This window comes from Elephantulus edwardii, unplaced genomic scaffold, assembly GCF_000299155.1.
Source record: "Elephantulus edwardii isolate Elephantulus edwardi_28Jun2011 unplaced genomic scaffold, EleEdw1.0 scaffold00122, whole genome shotgun sequence".
Classification (NCBI taxonomy): domain Eukaryota; kingdom Metazoa; phylum Chordata; class Mammalia; order Macroscelidea; family Macroscelididae; genus Elephantulus; species Elephantulus edwardii.
The window spans coordinates 8,817,223-8,834,163 of record NW_006399872.1 but is presented as its reverse complement, the minus strand read 5'-3'; the positions used below and the strand labels follow the sequence as shown (position 1 = coordinate 8,834,163).

The 16,941-nt window shown below is 39.3% G+C and overlaps 1 protein-coding gene across 1 annotated transcript in view; it reads left to right on the top strand.

Annotated features, from left to right (window-relative positions):
• The window catches only part of MANBA (mannosidase, beta A, lysosomal), a 226,129-nt gene extending 219,404 nt beyond the window's left edge, over positions 1-6,725 (top strand). Inside the window, exon 17 of the mRNA XM_006893092.1 lies at positions 6,501-6,725. Within this exon, the coding sequence (XP_006893154.1) occupies positions 6,501-6,725 (225 nt within the window). The remainder of the gene's footprint in view (positions 1-6,500) is intronic.
• Positions 6,726-16,941: the final 10,216 nt, after the last annotated feature.

Here is a 16,941-nt window from a genome sequence, read left to right as displayed (position 1 = left end):
TATGATCCACGCAGTCAAATGCCTTTGCATAATAAATGAAACACAGATAGACATTCTTCTGGTATTCTCTGCTTTCAGCTAAGATCCATGTAATATCAGCAACAATATCCCTAGTACCACGACCCCTTCTAAACCCAGCCTGGACTTCTGGCAGTTCTCTGCTGATGTACTGGTTTGAATAGTATAACTCAAAATTTTATTTGTTTGTGATGTAAATTCTGTTGTATTGAGTCACTTTTCTTTGATGTGAGCACAGATGTCAATCTCTTCCAGTCCATTTGTCAAGTAATCTTCTTTCAAATTCCTTGGGGTAGATGACAGAGCACTTCCAGCACTGAGTCCGTTTGTTGAAACATTTCAATTGGTATTAGTCAATTTCTTGAACCTTGTTTTTCCAGCAGAAGCCCTGGACAACTGTTGAAATTGACTCAAAGGCACCAGCTTTGTTGGTTTGTGTTTACTCCCCGCCCCCACTTCCTTTTTATTTTATACTGGTTTGCATACAAAATTTGTATACATTGTGTATCATTCATATACATGCATTTCACACATTTTTACATTCACATTGTGTTTCAAATGACTGCTCATGTACATTGTGTTTGTAAAATTAGCCACCATTGATCTATGGCTACCATTACCCTGTCTTTTCAGGTCCCCATTGGATCATTCCTAATTCCTTCATTCCGCCCCATGCAAAACATGCTCCCCCCCGCATCCTAGTGATTTCCTCTCCTTTTGACTGTACCTTTAGTTCACTATTAATTTTTGTTTTCTTTTTTTACCAGTGACTTTAGTTTTTGATGTTATGGTACCTCTTGGAATGATTGAACATAAACCCGTTCTTTTTGGTACAGTGGCTCTGTATTTCTTCAATCTCTTTTGATGCTTTCTATATAATTTTTAATATTTGTCCATAGAACCTTTCAAACTTGCATGTAAAAGGCTTGAATTTTTCTCCTTCAGTTTTTTGCAGTTTGAGAAATGTTGAGTGTGTTCTTTGTATTTTAGTTTTCTAACTTAGGATCTTTGCACATTTAATTATAATTAACTTCGTCTTCTTGAGCTCCCCTTTGAAATATTCTGTTAGATTTTTTCACTTCATCACTTCCTAGTATCACTGCTGTTGTTATGTGCCATTGAGTGAACTCTAATGCTCAGTGACCTTCTGAACAACAGATCTGGACCTTAGCCTGTCTTTTTCTCTCCGTAGTTTTAAAGCCTCTTTTTGATTTCTCTCTATTTTTCCTGCTTACCTTTCTTTACTTAAAACAAAAAAAAATCTATTTGATCTTTCCACATTAGATCTTGGAAGGATTGGGAAGGAACAAACTTTGGCTCCTCTTGCGTTCTCCTAACCATCTCCGACATCGTCGAGTTCACTGTGTCAGTCCATCCTGTTGAGGGTCTTTCTCTAACCTTTCCCAGGCTGATATCTTTTTCCAGGTACTGGTCCCTCCTGATAACATGCCCAAGTATGTGAGATGGAGTTTCACTAGTCTTATCTCCAAGGAGCACACTGGTTGCACTTCCTCCAATACAGACCTGTTTGTTCTTTTGACAGTCAATGGAATATTCAACCATCTTCTCCAAATCCACAGTTTGAAGGCATTGATTCCTTTTCCTTCAGCCTTAACCACTGTCCAAATTTCAGATGCATAGGAAGCAATTGAAAAAAAAAAAACCAACCCCGTGGCTTGCATGAAGCATACCTTAATCTTTAAACTGATGTCCTTGCTCTGTAGTACTTCAGAGAGGCTCTTGAAGGCAGATTTTTTTTTCAGTACAACACAGTTTTTGATATCTTAACTGCTGTTACCCTGAGTGTTGATTGTGGACATAAATAAGATGAAGTAGTTGATAACTTCAATCTTTCTCCATCTGTCAAGATGTTGCCTATTGGTCTAGAGGTGAGAATTTTTGGTTTTAACTTTGAGATATAATCCATATTCGAGACTGTAGTCTTTGATCTTCTGCAACAAGTGCTTCTAGTCCTTTTTACTTTCTGCAAGCTAAGTTGTGTCATATGCATAAGCCAGGATTTTGATGAGTCTTCCTCCAATCCTAATGCCATATTCTTCTTCATATAGTCTAATGTCTCAAATGGTTTGCTCAACATACAGGTCAAGTAGGTATGGGAAGAGGATTCAACTTTGAGGTACACATTTTTCCTGATTTAAAAACCAAGCAGTGTTTCCTTTTTCTCTACGGACAACTTTGCCTTACTCTATATATAAGTTTTACACGAGCACAAATAAATATTCTTGGATTCTCTTTCTTCTCAACACTATCCATTATTTGCTGTGATCTACATAGTCAAATGTCTTTGCATAGCTAATAAAACACAAATAAACATCTTCCTGGTATTCTATCATTTCAGCCGAGATGATCTGACATCAGCAGTGATATTCCTCATTCTGTGACCTCTTCTGAATTCAGCTTGTATTTCTGGTAATTCCCTGTAGAGGTACTACTCCAATCATCTAAAATATTCTTCAGCAGAATTTTAATCACATTGCATGTGATGTTAAGAATATTGTTTGAAAATTTCCACATTCTGTTTTGGATCACTTAGCTTGAGAATGGGAACAAATATGGATGGATCTCTGTAGTCAGTTGGCTAAGTCACTGACTTCCATATTTCTTAGCAGAGACTAGTGAGTCCAAGGTTGCATCTGTTTGTTGAAATACATTAATTGGCATCCCATCGAATCCTGGGGCGTTGTTTTTTTTTTCTTGCCACTGCTTTCAGTGAAACCTGAATGTCTTCCTTTAATACCATTGGTTCTTGCTCATATACTCCTTCCTGAAATGGTTCAGTGTCCACCATTTCTTTTCGATACACTGATTCTGTGTATGTTTCCTGTATCATTTAAGATTTTGCCCATAGAATCCTTGTTGTTATTGGTAAGTGCTGTCGAGTCGTAGGCAACTCATAGCGACCCTATGAACGAAATTCCTGGACACCTGTATAATTTCCGTCCTTTCTCCAGGTTCATAGAATCCTTAGGTACTCTATATTTAAGATCAAATTTTAGAATCTTTTCCTGACATATACTTTGGTAATTGCTTGCTTTTCTGTGTTTCAGAATGTACTTTTGCTTTCCTCATGTAAGATACTCTCCTTGCCATCCCCACTGTTTTTCTGGTTTGGGTCATTCATGTAGAATGAGTCAAATGTTCCTTGAAATGATCTCTAATTTCAGATAGAATATACTCTAGGATTTAGGGAACTCTGGGGGCTGAATGGTAAGGAATTACACTGGCAGTACAAAAGTATGTGTTTTGAATTCACCGTCTGCTCTGCGGGAGACAGATGGACAATCTCTTCCCATGTAATTTGCTGCTTCTGAAAACTTGCTGGAGAGTCAAACTTGCTATGAATTGGTTCCAACCAGACAGTTGTTGTTGTTGTTGTTGTATTTATGTGCTGTCGAATTGCTTGCCACTCATAGCAACCCTATGCACAACAGCCCTAAACCATTCTCTATCCTGTGCCAATCTTATTATCTCTGGTACACATACCCTCATTACAACACAGTCACTGAGTCAGTCCATCTCTTTGAGGGTCTTCCTCTCTTGAGCTGTCATCCCTCTCCAAGGACTGTAAGTAAGTCCAAAGTAAGTCAGATGAATCTTCAGAATCCTTGCCTCTAAGAAGCAGCGTGGTTTCACCCTCTCCTGGACAAACCTGTTTGTTCTCCTAGCAGTCCATGGTATATTCAATACTCTTCTCCAGCACCATAGCTCAAAGGCATCAATTCTCCTGTCATTCCTAGTTTATTGTCCAGCTTTCTGACGCATAAAAAAGTAATTGCAAAGACTATGGCTGGATCACACGTACCTTAGTCTCCAGAGAGACACTGTTGCTCTTCAGTACTTTTGAGAGGTCTGTGGCAGCAGATTTCCCCAGTGCAATTCATCTTTTAATTTCCTGGTTGCTGGTACCAAGAGTGTTGATTGTGGAGCCAAGCAAACTAAAGCTATTAACAATCTCAATCTCTTCACCATCCATACTGATGCTGCCAGTTGGCCCAGTGGCGAGAATCTTTGTTTTCTTGATGCTTCAGTCCTGAAGACTGCAGTCCTTCTGCAGCAAGCACTTCAGGTCCTCCTCAGTTTCAGCAAGTAGGATTGCGTCATCTGCACGACATAGGTTGTTGATGAGTCCTTCACCAATCCTGATGCCACACTTCTTCTCATATAGCCCCACCTCCTGGATGATCTGTTTTGCATATAGATTGAAAAGGTATGAAGATAGGACCCATCCCTGGCATACGTTTTTCCCAATTTTGAGCCATGCAGTGTTTCCTTTCTCTGTTCTGACGACTGCCTCTTTGTCCAAGTATACGTTTCGCATAAGCACAATCAAGTGTTCTGACAGTACACAACAAAAAACAACCCATGTAGTTTACAGCCTTGGAAACTCAATAGAGGATCAACTATGAGTTGGTCCTGACTCAAAAGGAATGAATGAGTGAAGTCCCCAAGGCAAAGACTCTTAGGTACTTCATCTGAACAGCTATGTGTGTATTGTGGTAATTTGGTTGCTGTTCCTGGCATCTAGCTTCGAATCTGACCTTCTCAGAGATACCCAGCATATTTTATTAAGTCTCTCTTTCTCCAAAGTAGCCCTCATTATTTTATGACTGATGGTCATAAAAATGTGACAGACTAGAATTATGTATAGTATAAATTGCCCTTTGAAGTTTGTTATGTCACACAGCATAATATTAGTAAGAATGGCAGGTATGCATGCGGACAAGCCATGATGCAGGCCACCTTTAAATATTAAGTGGGGCTGGATGTCCACACTGAAGAGGTGCCTGAATGACTGCCCTCTGTGGAGCAGCACTTCCTGGCCTGGGCAAATTTGCTAATTGAGTAGCCTGCTCCATTTAAACAGAGTCTGTGTCTGTCTCTCTTTCTCCCTCTCTCTCTCTTTAATTTAGATTATATGGAATTTGCACAAACTGTAGGTGCTAATAATATGCCTTTACTATTTTATGAAATAGAAGAGACAAAGCGTTCACCATGGAGTTTGCATACATGGGTGGCTGGTGTCTTTCTAGATTACGGGATCATGCCAGAAAGCTAGAATGTAAACCTCATAATTCTCCTCTGCAGCAAGGTCCAGATACATCCTTTGAAAGTCAGTTAACCCAAGCAGCCTTTATGTAAAAATGTTCCTGTCCTGATGATACTGTGAAGAAGGTTTTAAGACATAAACTTTAAGTGTCTTGTGAAATATCCCCCTTAATAATTGGAGACTATGTGTTTCCTTGGTTTGAGATTGCAATCTGGTAATTTTCCACAGTCTTAAGTAACTTCTCATGTACTTTCAAATGTCTGAAACAGTGCACAGACTGCACGGAGCACACAGAATATATGACTTTAGCACAGTGTTGCACAGAATGTGCTGCTTGTTGGGCCTACGGAAATGTTCTGCCAGAGACGAACCCATTGCTTTTGATTCTGTTCCAACTCAGCGTGACCTCACGCATTGTCAAGTAGAACTGCTCCATAGGGTTTTCAAGGTTATGACTGTTTGGAAGCAGATTAGGGAGCTCTGGTGTGGTCTAGCGGGTAAGGAGTTGCACTGCCAACCTCAAGGCCAGTGTTTGGCATCTACCAACTGCTCTGTGGGAGGAAACTGGACAGTCTCCTCTCATATGATTTATTTTCTCTGAAAACCCCCTGGAGGATCAGGGATGAGTCAATTCCAAATTGACAGCAGTGAGTTTGTTAGTTAGGAAGCCAATTGCCAGGTTTTTCTTCTGAGGCATGTTTGAGTAGGTTCACACTGCTAATCTTTCCTTTAGTAGTCAAACACTTAATCATTTACAGCACACAAATTCAAATCCAGCTGTTGTCGATTCCAAGTCATAACAACTCTTTCAGACAGAATAGAAAGCCAAGGGTTGGCAATGCTGTAAATATTCACAGAAGCATCTAGCCACTCTTTCTCTTGTACCACCTAAGGACTCCTACACTTACTGTAAAAATTTAGCAGTTAAGATAATGTCACCTTCCTCAATGGGACAAAACAGACTCCAGAAACAGACTCATGGTTATCTGATCATGTGACTTAGGGCCAAGCTGCCACTGCAGCCTCGTAGAAAAACGCACTCTCTATCATTGCTGCTGAGTTGAGCCTGACCTATAGCCGACGCTTCTTTGATGTTTTGGAGTCTGTAAAATTGCATGGGTCTAGTTTGCCCGGTTTTGTACACAGAACTTCTGAAGGATTCGCACTGGCAGAGGCTCGGTGGATTAGCTGCACACCTCCCTACACCACCAGATCTCCTTAGTAGGAACAAGATAGTCTTACTACCTTGTCTTCTGAGGCAGGTTTAGGTGGATTCAAGCTGCCCATCTTTCAGGTTGAGCATTGAACGATTTTTGTCACCCATGGATGCAAATTGTGTCTAAGTGTTCTGATAGACATTTGGAAAAGCAATGGCTCTTCCTTCATCCTCGGCTTTGTTCTCTTTTTCTTTCAGGTCCTCATCTCTCAGCAAGGTGACATGTTTGTTTTTTCTCTGGAAACCTCAGCTGTGGCTCTCTTTGTTTGGTTGGATGTGGGTAGTATCTCAGGGAGATTTAGTGACAATGGCTTCCTCATGACCGAGAAGAAACGAACTGTGTTCTTTTACCCGTGGAAGCCCACCAGCAAGAGAGAATTGGAACAATCGTTTCGTGTGACTTCCCTGATGGATATTTACTGAGGGAATCCTGGTTGTATTTTCAATGGACACAGGAAGTAAAGCACTTCTAAAGCAATGTCTGGAGAAGAAGGAAATCAAGGGAGAACTCAAGGAAGCGGAGAAATGTATCTGAGTAATTAACCTCTCCAGGAGGAAGTGATCACTACTTTTGGGGAAGACTGTTTACTCAAAGGAGGCAGTATATCTAGGTGTTCTTGAACCTGAGCCAGATTTTTTTAAGCCCTTCATTTTACAATCTGAGCACCACATGAACCAATCACAACCAGATAGTTCCTTCTAGTATAAAGAAGTAAGCACATACTCACCAGGAAGGCACAAGAATGTTACTGTTGGAGTATCTGCAGCATCAAAGATAGAAGGCTTTGAAATTCTTTAGGCCTTTCCTAGCTTGTTCTGAGAAATAATGAATAATCAAAATGAATCACTTTGTAATTATTAAGACAAAGAGATTAAGATTACAATAGAGTTCTTGGTTGTTAGCACTGGACAGTTTAAAAAATTGACTATTGATTTGACTACTTTTTTGGGTAAAATGGTTTCTTTTCATTTGTTATATATTTTTTTTTATTTTTTTGTAGAAAATATTTTTTTTTGTGTGAACAAGTATAACATGTTTTTGCAGTCTGAATGATTCTTTGAGCATTAAATACATTTTTAATATTATTTTTTAAATTGATGTGCTTACAAAGTTTATATACATTGTGTTTCACACTATTCTTCATTCGCATTGTGTTTCATACAATCATTCTCAATCTTTTTTTAATAAATCAATCACCATTGGATCTTGTCTATCATTACTTTTTTTCTCCAGAATCCTTCCCATTTACTCCCTTCCCCTTACTTCACCTACCACACCGTGCAGCCCTGTGGTTTCACCCCTACCTATCCTTACTCCTTCACCCTTCACTCCCCACTCCCCCCCATTGAGTTCCTGTACGTGTTTTTACTAGTTATCCTTCTGTGTTTTACAATAATGGTTTTATGCAGTACTTGTCCTCATGAGACTGCATCAGTTCACTCAGCATAATGCTCTTAGTCTCTCCCAAGTTACATAGTGTTTTTCTAAATCGTTGCTCCTGAGTGCTGCATCGTATTCCATTGTGTGAATGTATCACAATTTCTCAATCCATTCTGTTTTGGTTGGACATTTGGGCTGTTTTCATGTTCTTGCGATGGAGATTTATACCCAATGTTCATAGCAAAGAAAAAAAACACATGTTAAAATGTGCATCACTATGGTCATTGCTCATCTCCAAGGATTGTGTGTGGGCTTCAGATCTGACTAAATCCAATGATCCTTCCAATGGAGAAGGTGTGAATTGGATTTAGGCTTATTGACCCTGGCAACAAAGGGTGTTCCCTTTACCTTGCATTCAGATAATTTTCTTTATGTTGATTAATTATATGTTTTTGTTGAAAAGTACTTTTGGTAAGCACTGTATTTATAATGTTAAGTATAAAATGAAACTGATAAGATAGCAAATGGGTAAGATGTTAACAGCCAATTTGGTTAATAGCACGTGGGTAAGATGTTAACAGATAGCCAGTTTGGCTAAATACGTATAGGAATTTTATAAGAATGTTTGTATATGACTTGCAAACTTTCCTCTAAGTTTCAAATTATTTTGGAATGAAAAGTGACACAAATTTCATTGACAATTATGTACTTCATCTGTGGCTTATTTCATCATGCTAGAAACATTTATTGTGTGCATATTGTGGTGGGCATTTGTTTTCACTTAACCCTGACTAACTCATTATTCTACTCATTAATCTGGGAGGGTTTTTAAGAATCTAAAAAGTTGAGGGGTTTCCTTTGGTAAGAATAGCATGTAATTGAACATGAAATGGACCAGCTTTGAGTTTTAAGTTTTACAATTTAGACTAATTATATGATGGCTTTATTACAAAATATTGCATCTTAACATCAAGAAAACAAAATTGTTTGCCACTAGACCAATAGGCAACATCATGATAGATAGAAAAAAGATTGAAACTGCCAACAACTTCATCTTACTTTAGGCCATATCAGCTTGTTACCAGCAGTAAAGAGATGAAGGAAGAGATGTATTGCACTCAGAAAGTCTCCAGTTAGGACCTCGCCTAATGATTGAGGAGCAGTAATGTCATTTTGAGGACTAAGGTGCACCTGATTCTGACCTGGTTTTTTCAGTCACTTTCTATGCATCTGAGAGCTAGATAATGAATAAGAAATGACAAGACAAATTGATGTTTTTGAGTTGTGGTGTTGAAGAAGAGGACTGTCCTCCCTAGAGGACATCATTCTTGGAAATGTGGAAGGATGGTAAAGGAGAGGAAGACCCTCAGTTAGGTGGACTGACACAGTGATTTCAGCAATGGGCTCAAGCGTGTGAGGTTAGTACAGGACAGAAAAGGGTTCAAATACACTGTTCATAGGATTACCATGAGTCATCCTCTATCCAACTGCACCTACCTGCCAACAAACAGATGATAGATTTCTTTAAAACAGAAGCATTATGGAATATTTCAGTGGCTCTAAAAAGAGCATAAATAAACATAAACTTTCTTCAGTATCAAAGCATAGTTTGTTATATTAAGATTAAAAAAACCCCCGACCAACAACAACCTTATGGAGTTACTGGGACTCAGAAGATTCTCACTAAATAAATATTATATAATTTCCTTGTAATTTTCAAGTCTTACTGATTAAGAACATAAGAGACATCCCTTTTCTTTAAAACCTTGCATAACCTGTTCCTGCAGGGTCTTCTGTGAGCTGTACTCTGAAGTTGATGGGCTAGAATGCAAATTAACGTTGTTAGCTGCACAGCCAACTTCCGCTCGTGGTGACCTTTGCTTTTACAGGAGATCTATGCTCTGTGGGGTTTTCACTGTCTGGTTTCTATAAATAGGCCAGGTTTTCCTTCCAAGGAGCCTCTGGATGAACTCAAACCTCGAACTTTTCTGTTAGTAGCTAAGAACATTAACCATTTGACAACTCTGGGACCCCAGCTATACCCTTTTTTTAAAAAATGTATTCACCAATAATATTTATTTTCCATTTTAAAAATTTTTTTATTATTAATTTTAATGAAAATGTACAGAGACCCCGGATTTCCATTCACTCATTGTTGCACCTTTCTTCTGCCCACCCCTACCCCCCTTCTCTTTGAAAAGTAACAGAGAAACTCCCCCATTGCTTTACAATCCATCCCCCCCAGGTCCACTCCACTATGCAGCCTTCACTCTGTACTCCAGTCATGACAATAATACCTAATCACATATTTCTTTTAAACAGTTCTCTCCCTCATCTGTTTCAATGCAGTATACATTATTTATCCCATCTTTCTCAGTCTCCCCCCAACCATGACGTCAGTCCTGTTTTACAACAGTGGCTCTATGCAGTATTTGTCCTTTTGTGACTGAGATATTTCACTAAGCATAATGTCCTCCAGGGTCAGCCATTTTGAATAAAACTGCATGAGTTCCTTGTTTTTCAATGCAGTGTAGTATTCCATTGTGTGAATATACCACAGCTTCTCTATTCATGCGTTTGTTGATGGGCATTTAGGGTGTTTCCAACTCCTTGTTATTGTGAACAAAGCTGTGATAAACATGGGTGTGCATATATCTGCTTGGGTAGCAGTTATGGTCTCTTTGGGGTATATTCCCAGTAGTGGAGTTGCTGAGTCAAATGGTATCTCTATTTGTAACTTTTTGAGAAAGCGCCACACTGCCTTCCATAGTGGTTGCACCATTTTACACTCCCACCAATAGTGAATAAGGGTTCCAGTTTCTCCACAACCTCGCCAGCATTTGTTGCTTGCTGTTCTGTTAAATTTCCAGCTGTACTGTTAATGACTTTGTAACCTTAATCATGTTCTTTACTCCTTGTTTATTTTTCTTGAATGTGGTAAATAAGGATTTACCACATTAAAGAGAGCAATCTATCCCCTTTGAAAACTTGTTTTGAAGATTAAATAGAATAATTTCTTTAAAGGACTTGGACTTGATAATTTCTTTAAAGGACTTGGAGGCTGGCACTTGATAAATCAAAACTTGATCCAAATCATAGTGACCTCACAGAGGAGAGTAGAGGTGCATGGTGTTCTTTATTTTCAGCCAGGAGCCATCTGATATCAGCAATGATGTCCCTAGTGCCATGGCTTCTTCTAAATCCTGCTTGGACTTCTGGCAGTTCCTTATCTATGTACTGTTCTGGCTGTTTTTGAATGATCTTCAGCAGTATTTTGCTTGTATTTAGTATTAATTATATTATTTGAGCAGAAAAATGGCTGTCAGTACTTTATTAACTATATTAAGGCATTTGATTGTGTGTAACATAACAAGTTGTGGCTGACATTGAGAAGAATGAGAATACTGGAGCACTTAATTGTGCTCATGTGGAACCTATACCTGGACCAAGAGGCTGTTGTGCAGACAGAGCAGGGGAGCACTATATTGTTTAAAATTGAGAAGGGAGCGTATAGGGGTTCTATTCTCTCTCCATATCTATTGATTTTGTATGCTGAGCAAAATATTTGAGAAACTGGACTCTGTGAAGAGGAGTGTGGGATAAGGATTGGAGGGAGATTCATCAATAACCTGCATAATGCAGATGACACTGCCTTGTTTGCTGAAGTGAGAAGGACTTGAAGCACTTGTTACAGAAGATCAAGGAATTCAGCCTTCAGTGTGGATTGCATCTCAATGTCAAGAAAACAAATATCTTTATCACTGGACAAACTGGCAGTGTCATGATGGATGGAGAGGAGATTGAAACTGTCAGTAGCTTCATCTTGCTTGGATTCATACCCTTGGTACAAGCAGTCAGGAAATAATGAGACACATTGCATTGGAAAAAGACCTCTCCAAATTATTGAGGAGTAATGATGTCATTTTGGGAGCTAAGGTGCATCTGATCTAGGCCATAGTCTTTCTTATCACTTCCTATGCATCTGAGAGCTGGATAATGAATAAGAATGACAGAAAAAGATCTGATGTCTTTGACATATGCTGTTGGAGGTGAGCACTGAATATGGATGGCCCAAAAAACAAACAGATATGTCTTGGAGACAGTGCAGCCAGGATGTTCTATGGAGGCAAAAATGATAAGGCTTTGCCTCACATACTTTGGGCATGTTGCTAGGAGGCGCTGTTTCTTGGAGAGGGACATGATATTAGGAAGGATAGAGGGTTGGTGAAGGAGAGGAAGACCCTGAACTAGGTGGATTGACTGATGCAGTGGGCTCTTCTGCATCAGGAAGTGTGAGGATGGCACAGGATAGACCAAGGTTCAGATCTTTTATTGATAGAGTTGCTATGAGTCATACTCTACTTGATGGCACCAAACAACGACAACCTATTTGGTGCTGCCAATTGGCCCAATTGTAAGAATCTTTGTTTTGTTGATGTTTAGTTTTAATCCGTATTGTAGACTTTTCCTTGACCTTCTGCAGCTAACATTTCAGGTTCTCTTCCCTTTTAGCAAGCAAGGTGTATAATACAGTTTGATGAGTCTTCCTCCAATTCTATTGCCACATTCCTCCTCATAAAGCCCAGTCTTCCGAATGATATGTCCTGGACATAGATTGAAAAGGTATGGAAATAGGATATATCCTTGATGCGCTCCTTTCCTAATTTTGAACAATACAGTGTTTCCTTGCTTTGTTCGGACAACTGCTTCCTAATCCAAGTATAGGTTTTACATGTGCACAATCAGGTGTTCTGGGAGTTCCATTCTTCTCAAGATTATTCCCAATGTGTTGTGATTCACACAGCCGAATGCCTTTTCATAGTATATTAAACACAGATAGACATTCCTCTGGCACTCTTTGCTTTCAGCTAAGATCCATCTGACAATGCCTTTGATGTCTCTAATACCATGGCCTCTTCTAAATTTGGCTTATATCTCTAGTAGCTTTCTGTCGATGTAGTATTCCAGTAATTTTTTTTATAATCTATAGCAATTATTTTGCTAGAATATTATATCAGTGATAACTGATAATTTCCATACTCTGTTGAGTCACTTTTAAAAAATGGGAATAGATGGTGAGCTCTGGTGGCCTAGTGGCAGGAAACTGCACTGCAATCCCAGAGGTGTGCGGTTCAAATCCACCAGATGCTCTGCTGAAGAAGGAAGAACAATCGCCTCCTGTACCAGTCAGATCCGATTTGACGGTACACACATAAAATAAATAAATACAAATGTGAAAAAAAATGGGAATAGATATGAATGTCTTCCAGTCAGTTAGCCACACCATGATAAACAAAGAGCCTGATATTGGTAACAGTTTTAGGTTGCTCAGTTCTACAAACAACACTCTTGACACCAGCAGTCAAGAAATCAAAAGACTAATTGCATTAGGAAAATCTGTTATCAGGGACCTCTCCAGAATGCTGAAGAGCAAGAATCTCAGTTTAAAGACTAAGGTGTGCCTGATCCAGGCCATGATCTTTGCAATTACTTGCTATGCACCAGAGAGATGGACAGTGACTAAAGATGAAAGAAGAAGAATTGATGTCTTTGGGTTGTGGTGCTGGAGAAGAGTACTGAACATTCCAGGGACTGCCAAGAGAACTAACATGTTTGTCCTGCAAAGGGTGAAGATGACTGCTCTTTGGAGGCAAAGATTTTGAATCTCTGTCTCACATACATTGCACATGTTGTCTGAAGGGACGAATGCCTGGAAAAGGATATCATGCTTGGAAGAGTGGAGGGACAGTGCAGGAAAAGAAGACTCTGGATGAGATGGATTGACACAGTGAGTGGGGCAATGGGGGTAGGTGTGTCAGAGATTGTGAGGTTGGCTCAGGATAAAGCAGAGTTCAGGGCTACTGGACATAAGATTGCTATAAATTGCAGATGACTTAACGGCCCATAACAGTAACAATAATCTTTGTGGAAACAAAGCACCAAGTCTTACTTTTGTAGAGCTGTTGTGAGGTTTGAACTATTAGCAAGCAGCTAAATGCTTTAACTACTAGGGTTTGTTGGCACTTAATAAATGCTCTGTAATTGGAAACATGACTATTACATGAATTTTCTCTATTTACTGGTTTACACTCTAATGGGTTTATATACTAGCTTTGGATTTCAGTGAAGGCTTTTCTGTTAATAGTTATGCAAACATTAATACAGAAGATAAAAATACCAAGAACAAGTCCCTCTACCATGTTGGTTTACAGATCACATTCCAGAGAGAGTGGGATGACAGGAGCAGCTCACAGAACAGACAGAACAATACAAATGATCATTTTCTCACTGCATTCATCATCACTCTGTTTATACTCCCCTCTCTCATAACTTTTCCCTGTGAGACATTTTCAAACCTTGGGAGTCACTTGGAAAATAAGGAGGAAGATTTTGTCCTCCTCTGGAATGAAGATGACCTGGAATTCAGGAGAAATAGAGATACGTTTTGAAAACACTTCTAAAATAACAAAGAGCAGAGACAGAAAGAATACTGTCTTGAGCTACCAGTGGCTCCCTGATAGGAAACTTAGCCTTCAACTTGCAAGAGTTACAGAGAAAACAAGGAGAGAGCATCTATGTGTGAAATTCAAGGATTTGAAAATATTCCCAGTCCATCTTGTCAGTGAGTATAGGTCTATCAATTCAACAAGCATAAGAAATCAGAAAGATTAGTCAGAAAAGACATTTAGTAATATTTCCAAGTGAATGGAAATATTTTGTTCTCTAATTTACTTGTTGGAGGAATAAAGCTGAATAACATTAAAAACTCTGAAAGGCAAGGACAAAACTAATGTTAAGAAACATTTATATTCTGTCTCTAAAGATTGTATACCTCAAAGACTCATTTGTTCACTTGCCAAATATTGCTGTAATCCCTTGGGAGTTGTTCTGGTACCCTAGGGGTGGTGGTGTCTCTCTGGTGGTTCAAATCCACCAGTGGTTCCACAGGAGAAGGATGATCCATTTCCATTTGTACAATTTACAGCCTCCAAAACCGTGGTGGAGTGTCAACTGTGAGTTGGTTCTGACTCAATGGCAATGAGTTTTGAGAACTGAGTCTCAGGACAGGCATTGTGCTTGTTGCTGGGACTATTGTAGTGAAAAAGACAGGCAAGTCCTGCTCCCTTTGGACTATAGGAGCAACAGACAACAAGGAGGTCAACAAATGTCAGGTGGGAATCAACTAGGCAGGAAGAAAGACCTTAGATTCAAACATATTTTATAGGGACTCCTTTATTAAGCTTTAAACAGGACAAAAGCAAACCACTCATTTCAGATAAGGAACAGTTCAGAAGTGGAGCCACTAAATCACTGCTGCAGTTTCCATAATAAACAATAAAAACCAGGTCATGCCTGGTGGCAGATCAATTCATCACTGTCACCGAGGGCTCTTCAGAAGGACTGTGATTCCATGATTAGAATTATGAGATTGAGACTGTGGTCACTGGGAATGACTCATGTGACCCAGAGTCATTACCGCAATACCAGGACTCCAACTTTTCATTTCAATTGGATAGTGTATGACAAGAAGCTCTGGTGGAGTACATAGCCTGGGGTGGGGGGGTTGCACTGCTGGCCCAGTGGCAGGACATCTCTGGTAATTTGAATCCACCAGCACCTTCTAGGGAAAAAAGATGTGCCATCTCCTCCTGTGTGCTTTACAGCTTCTGAAACTCACTGGAGTTAGCAGTCAGTTCCAACCCAACAGCAATGAGAGAGTTGGTTTTTAAAAAATTTATTTATATGGTTATTGTCAGTAAATTAGTACTGAAATCATTCAAACAGGCAAAGTGAAAGCAAATTATTCTTCCCTAAGCCTCAGAGTTGTAATCTACTTTCAATCATACTCTTCTTGAGGGTTTGCCCTGTATTTGCCTAAGCATTGCCACATTGTTGGTTTAATGGATAGAATACCTTGGGCAAGTACTATAAAGAACTCAAATTGTAGCTGAACTTATCCTGAAAACTCAAATAATTTAAATGTCTATCAAAATGGATGAATAGATAAATAAAATGTAGTACATACCTACAATAATAATAATAAAGGTAAATGAGTAAATAAAGCATCTTATGAGATAGATGAGCCTGGAGAAAATGATGTTGACTAAAATAAACCAATCACAAAAACTTCCTCAGATCGAATATTATATATTGTCACTTATGAAATGACCTGTATAAGTAAATATACATCAATGATTTCTTTTTACTTAAATCTACAATCAAACTCCTTGATGCCAACAACCAGGAGATCAGAAGACATATGTAGTCAGGGACTTCTCCAAATTACTGACAAGGAATCGTGTCAGTTTGACCACTAATGTGTACCTGATTTAGGCCATGGTTTTCTCAATCACTTGCTATGTGTTTGAGAGCTGGACAATAACTAAGGATGACAGAAGAATGGATGTCTTTGAATTGTGATGTTGGAGACAAGTATTGAATGTTCCATGGACTTCCAAAAGAACAAACAGATACGTCTTGGGGAAGCACAACCAGAGTGCTCCTTGGAGGCAAGGCGGGCAAAGCTTCGTCTAACGTACTTTGGTCATGTTACCAGGAGAGGCTATTTCTTGAAAAGGGATCTCATGCCTGGAAAGGTGGATGGCCAATGAACAATAAGAAGACCCTCAACCAGATGGATGGACACAATGACTGAAGTATGTCAGAGATGATGAGGATGGCACAGGGTAGGACAGGGTTCAGGTCTGTGGTTCATAGAGTGTCTATGAGTCATATTCAACTCATATGTACCTCATGTGTTGGTAGTACATAATAATAACAAAACAATATCCATTGACAGCTCTGGTGCCTTAGTGGTAAAGAGTAAGGCTGCCAAACTAAAGACAGATAGTTCAAATCCAGCAGCAGCTCTGTGGGAGGATGGACAATCTCCTCCCATGTAATAGCCTCTGAAAACCTGATTGAGGATCAGCTATGAGTCGATTCCAACTTAATTGCACTCAACAACAACAACAATATTCATTAGTAGTTAACAGAGGTTGAGGTGGAGTGAAGAGGGGACTGTGCTTCCTAGGTAGTAGTTACTTTTTGTTTACAGAAAAGAGAAAGATAACATTGAATATGAGTGAGGTTGAAGATTTTTACCAACTTTTACAATCGGAGATTGATCGAACATGCAACCAAGATGCATTGATAATAATGGGTGACTGGAATGCAAAAGTCGGGAACAAAGAGGAAGATTCAGTAGTTGGAAAACATGGACTCGGTGACAGAAATGGAGCTGGAGAGAGAATGATC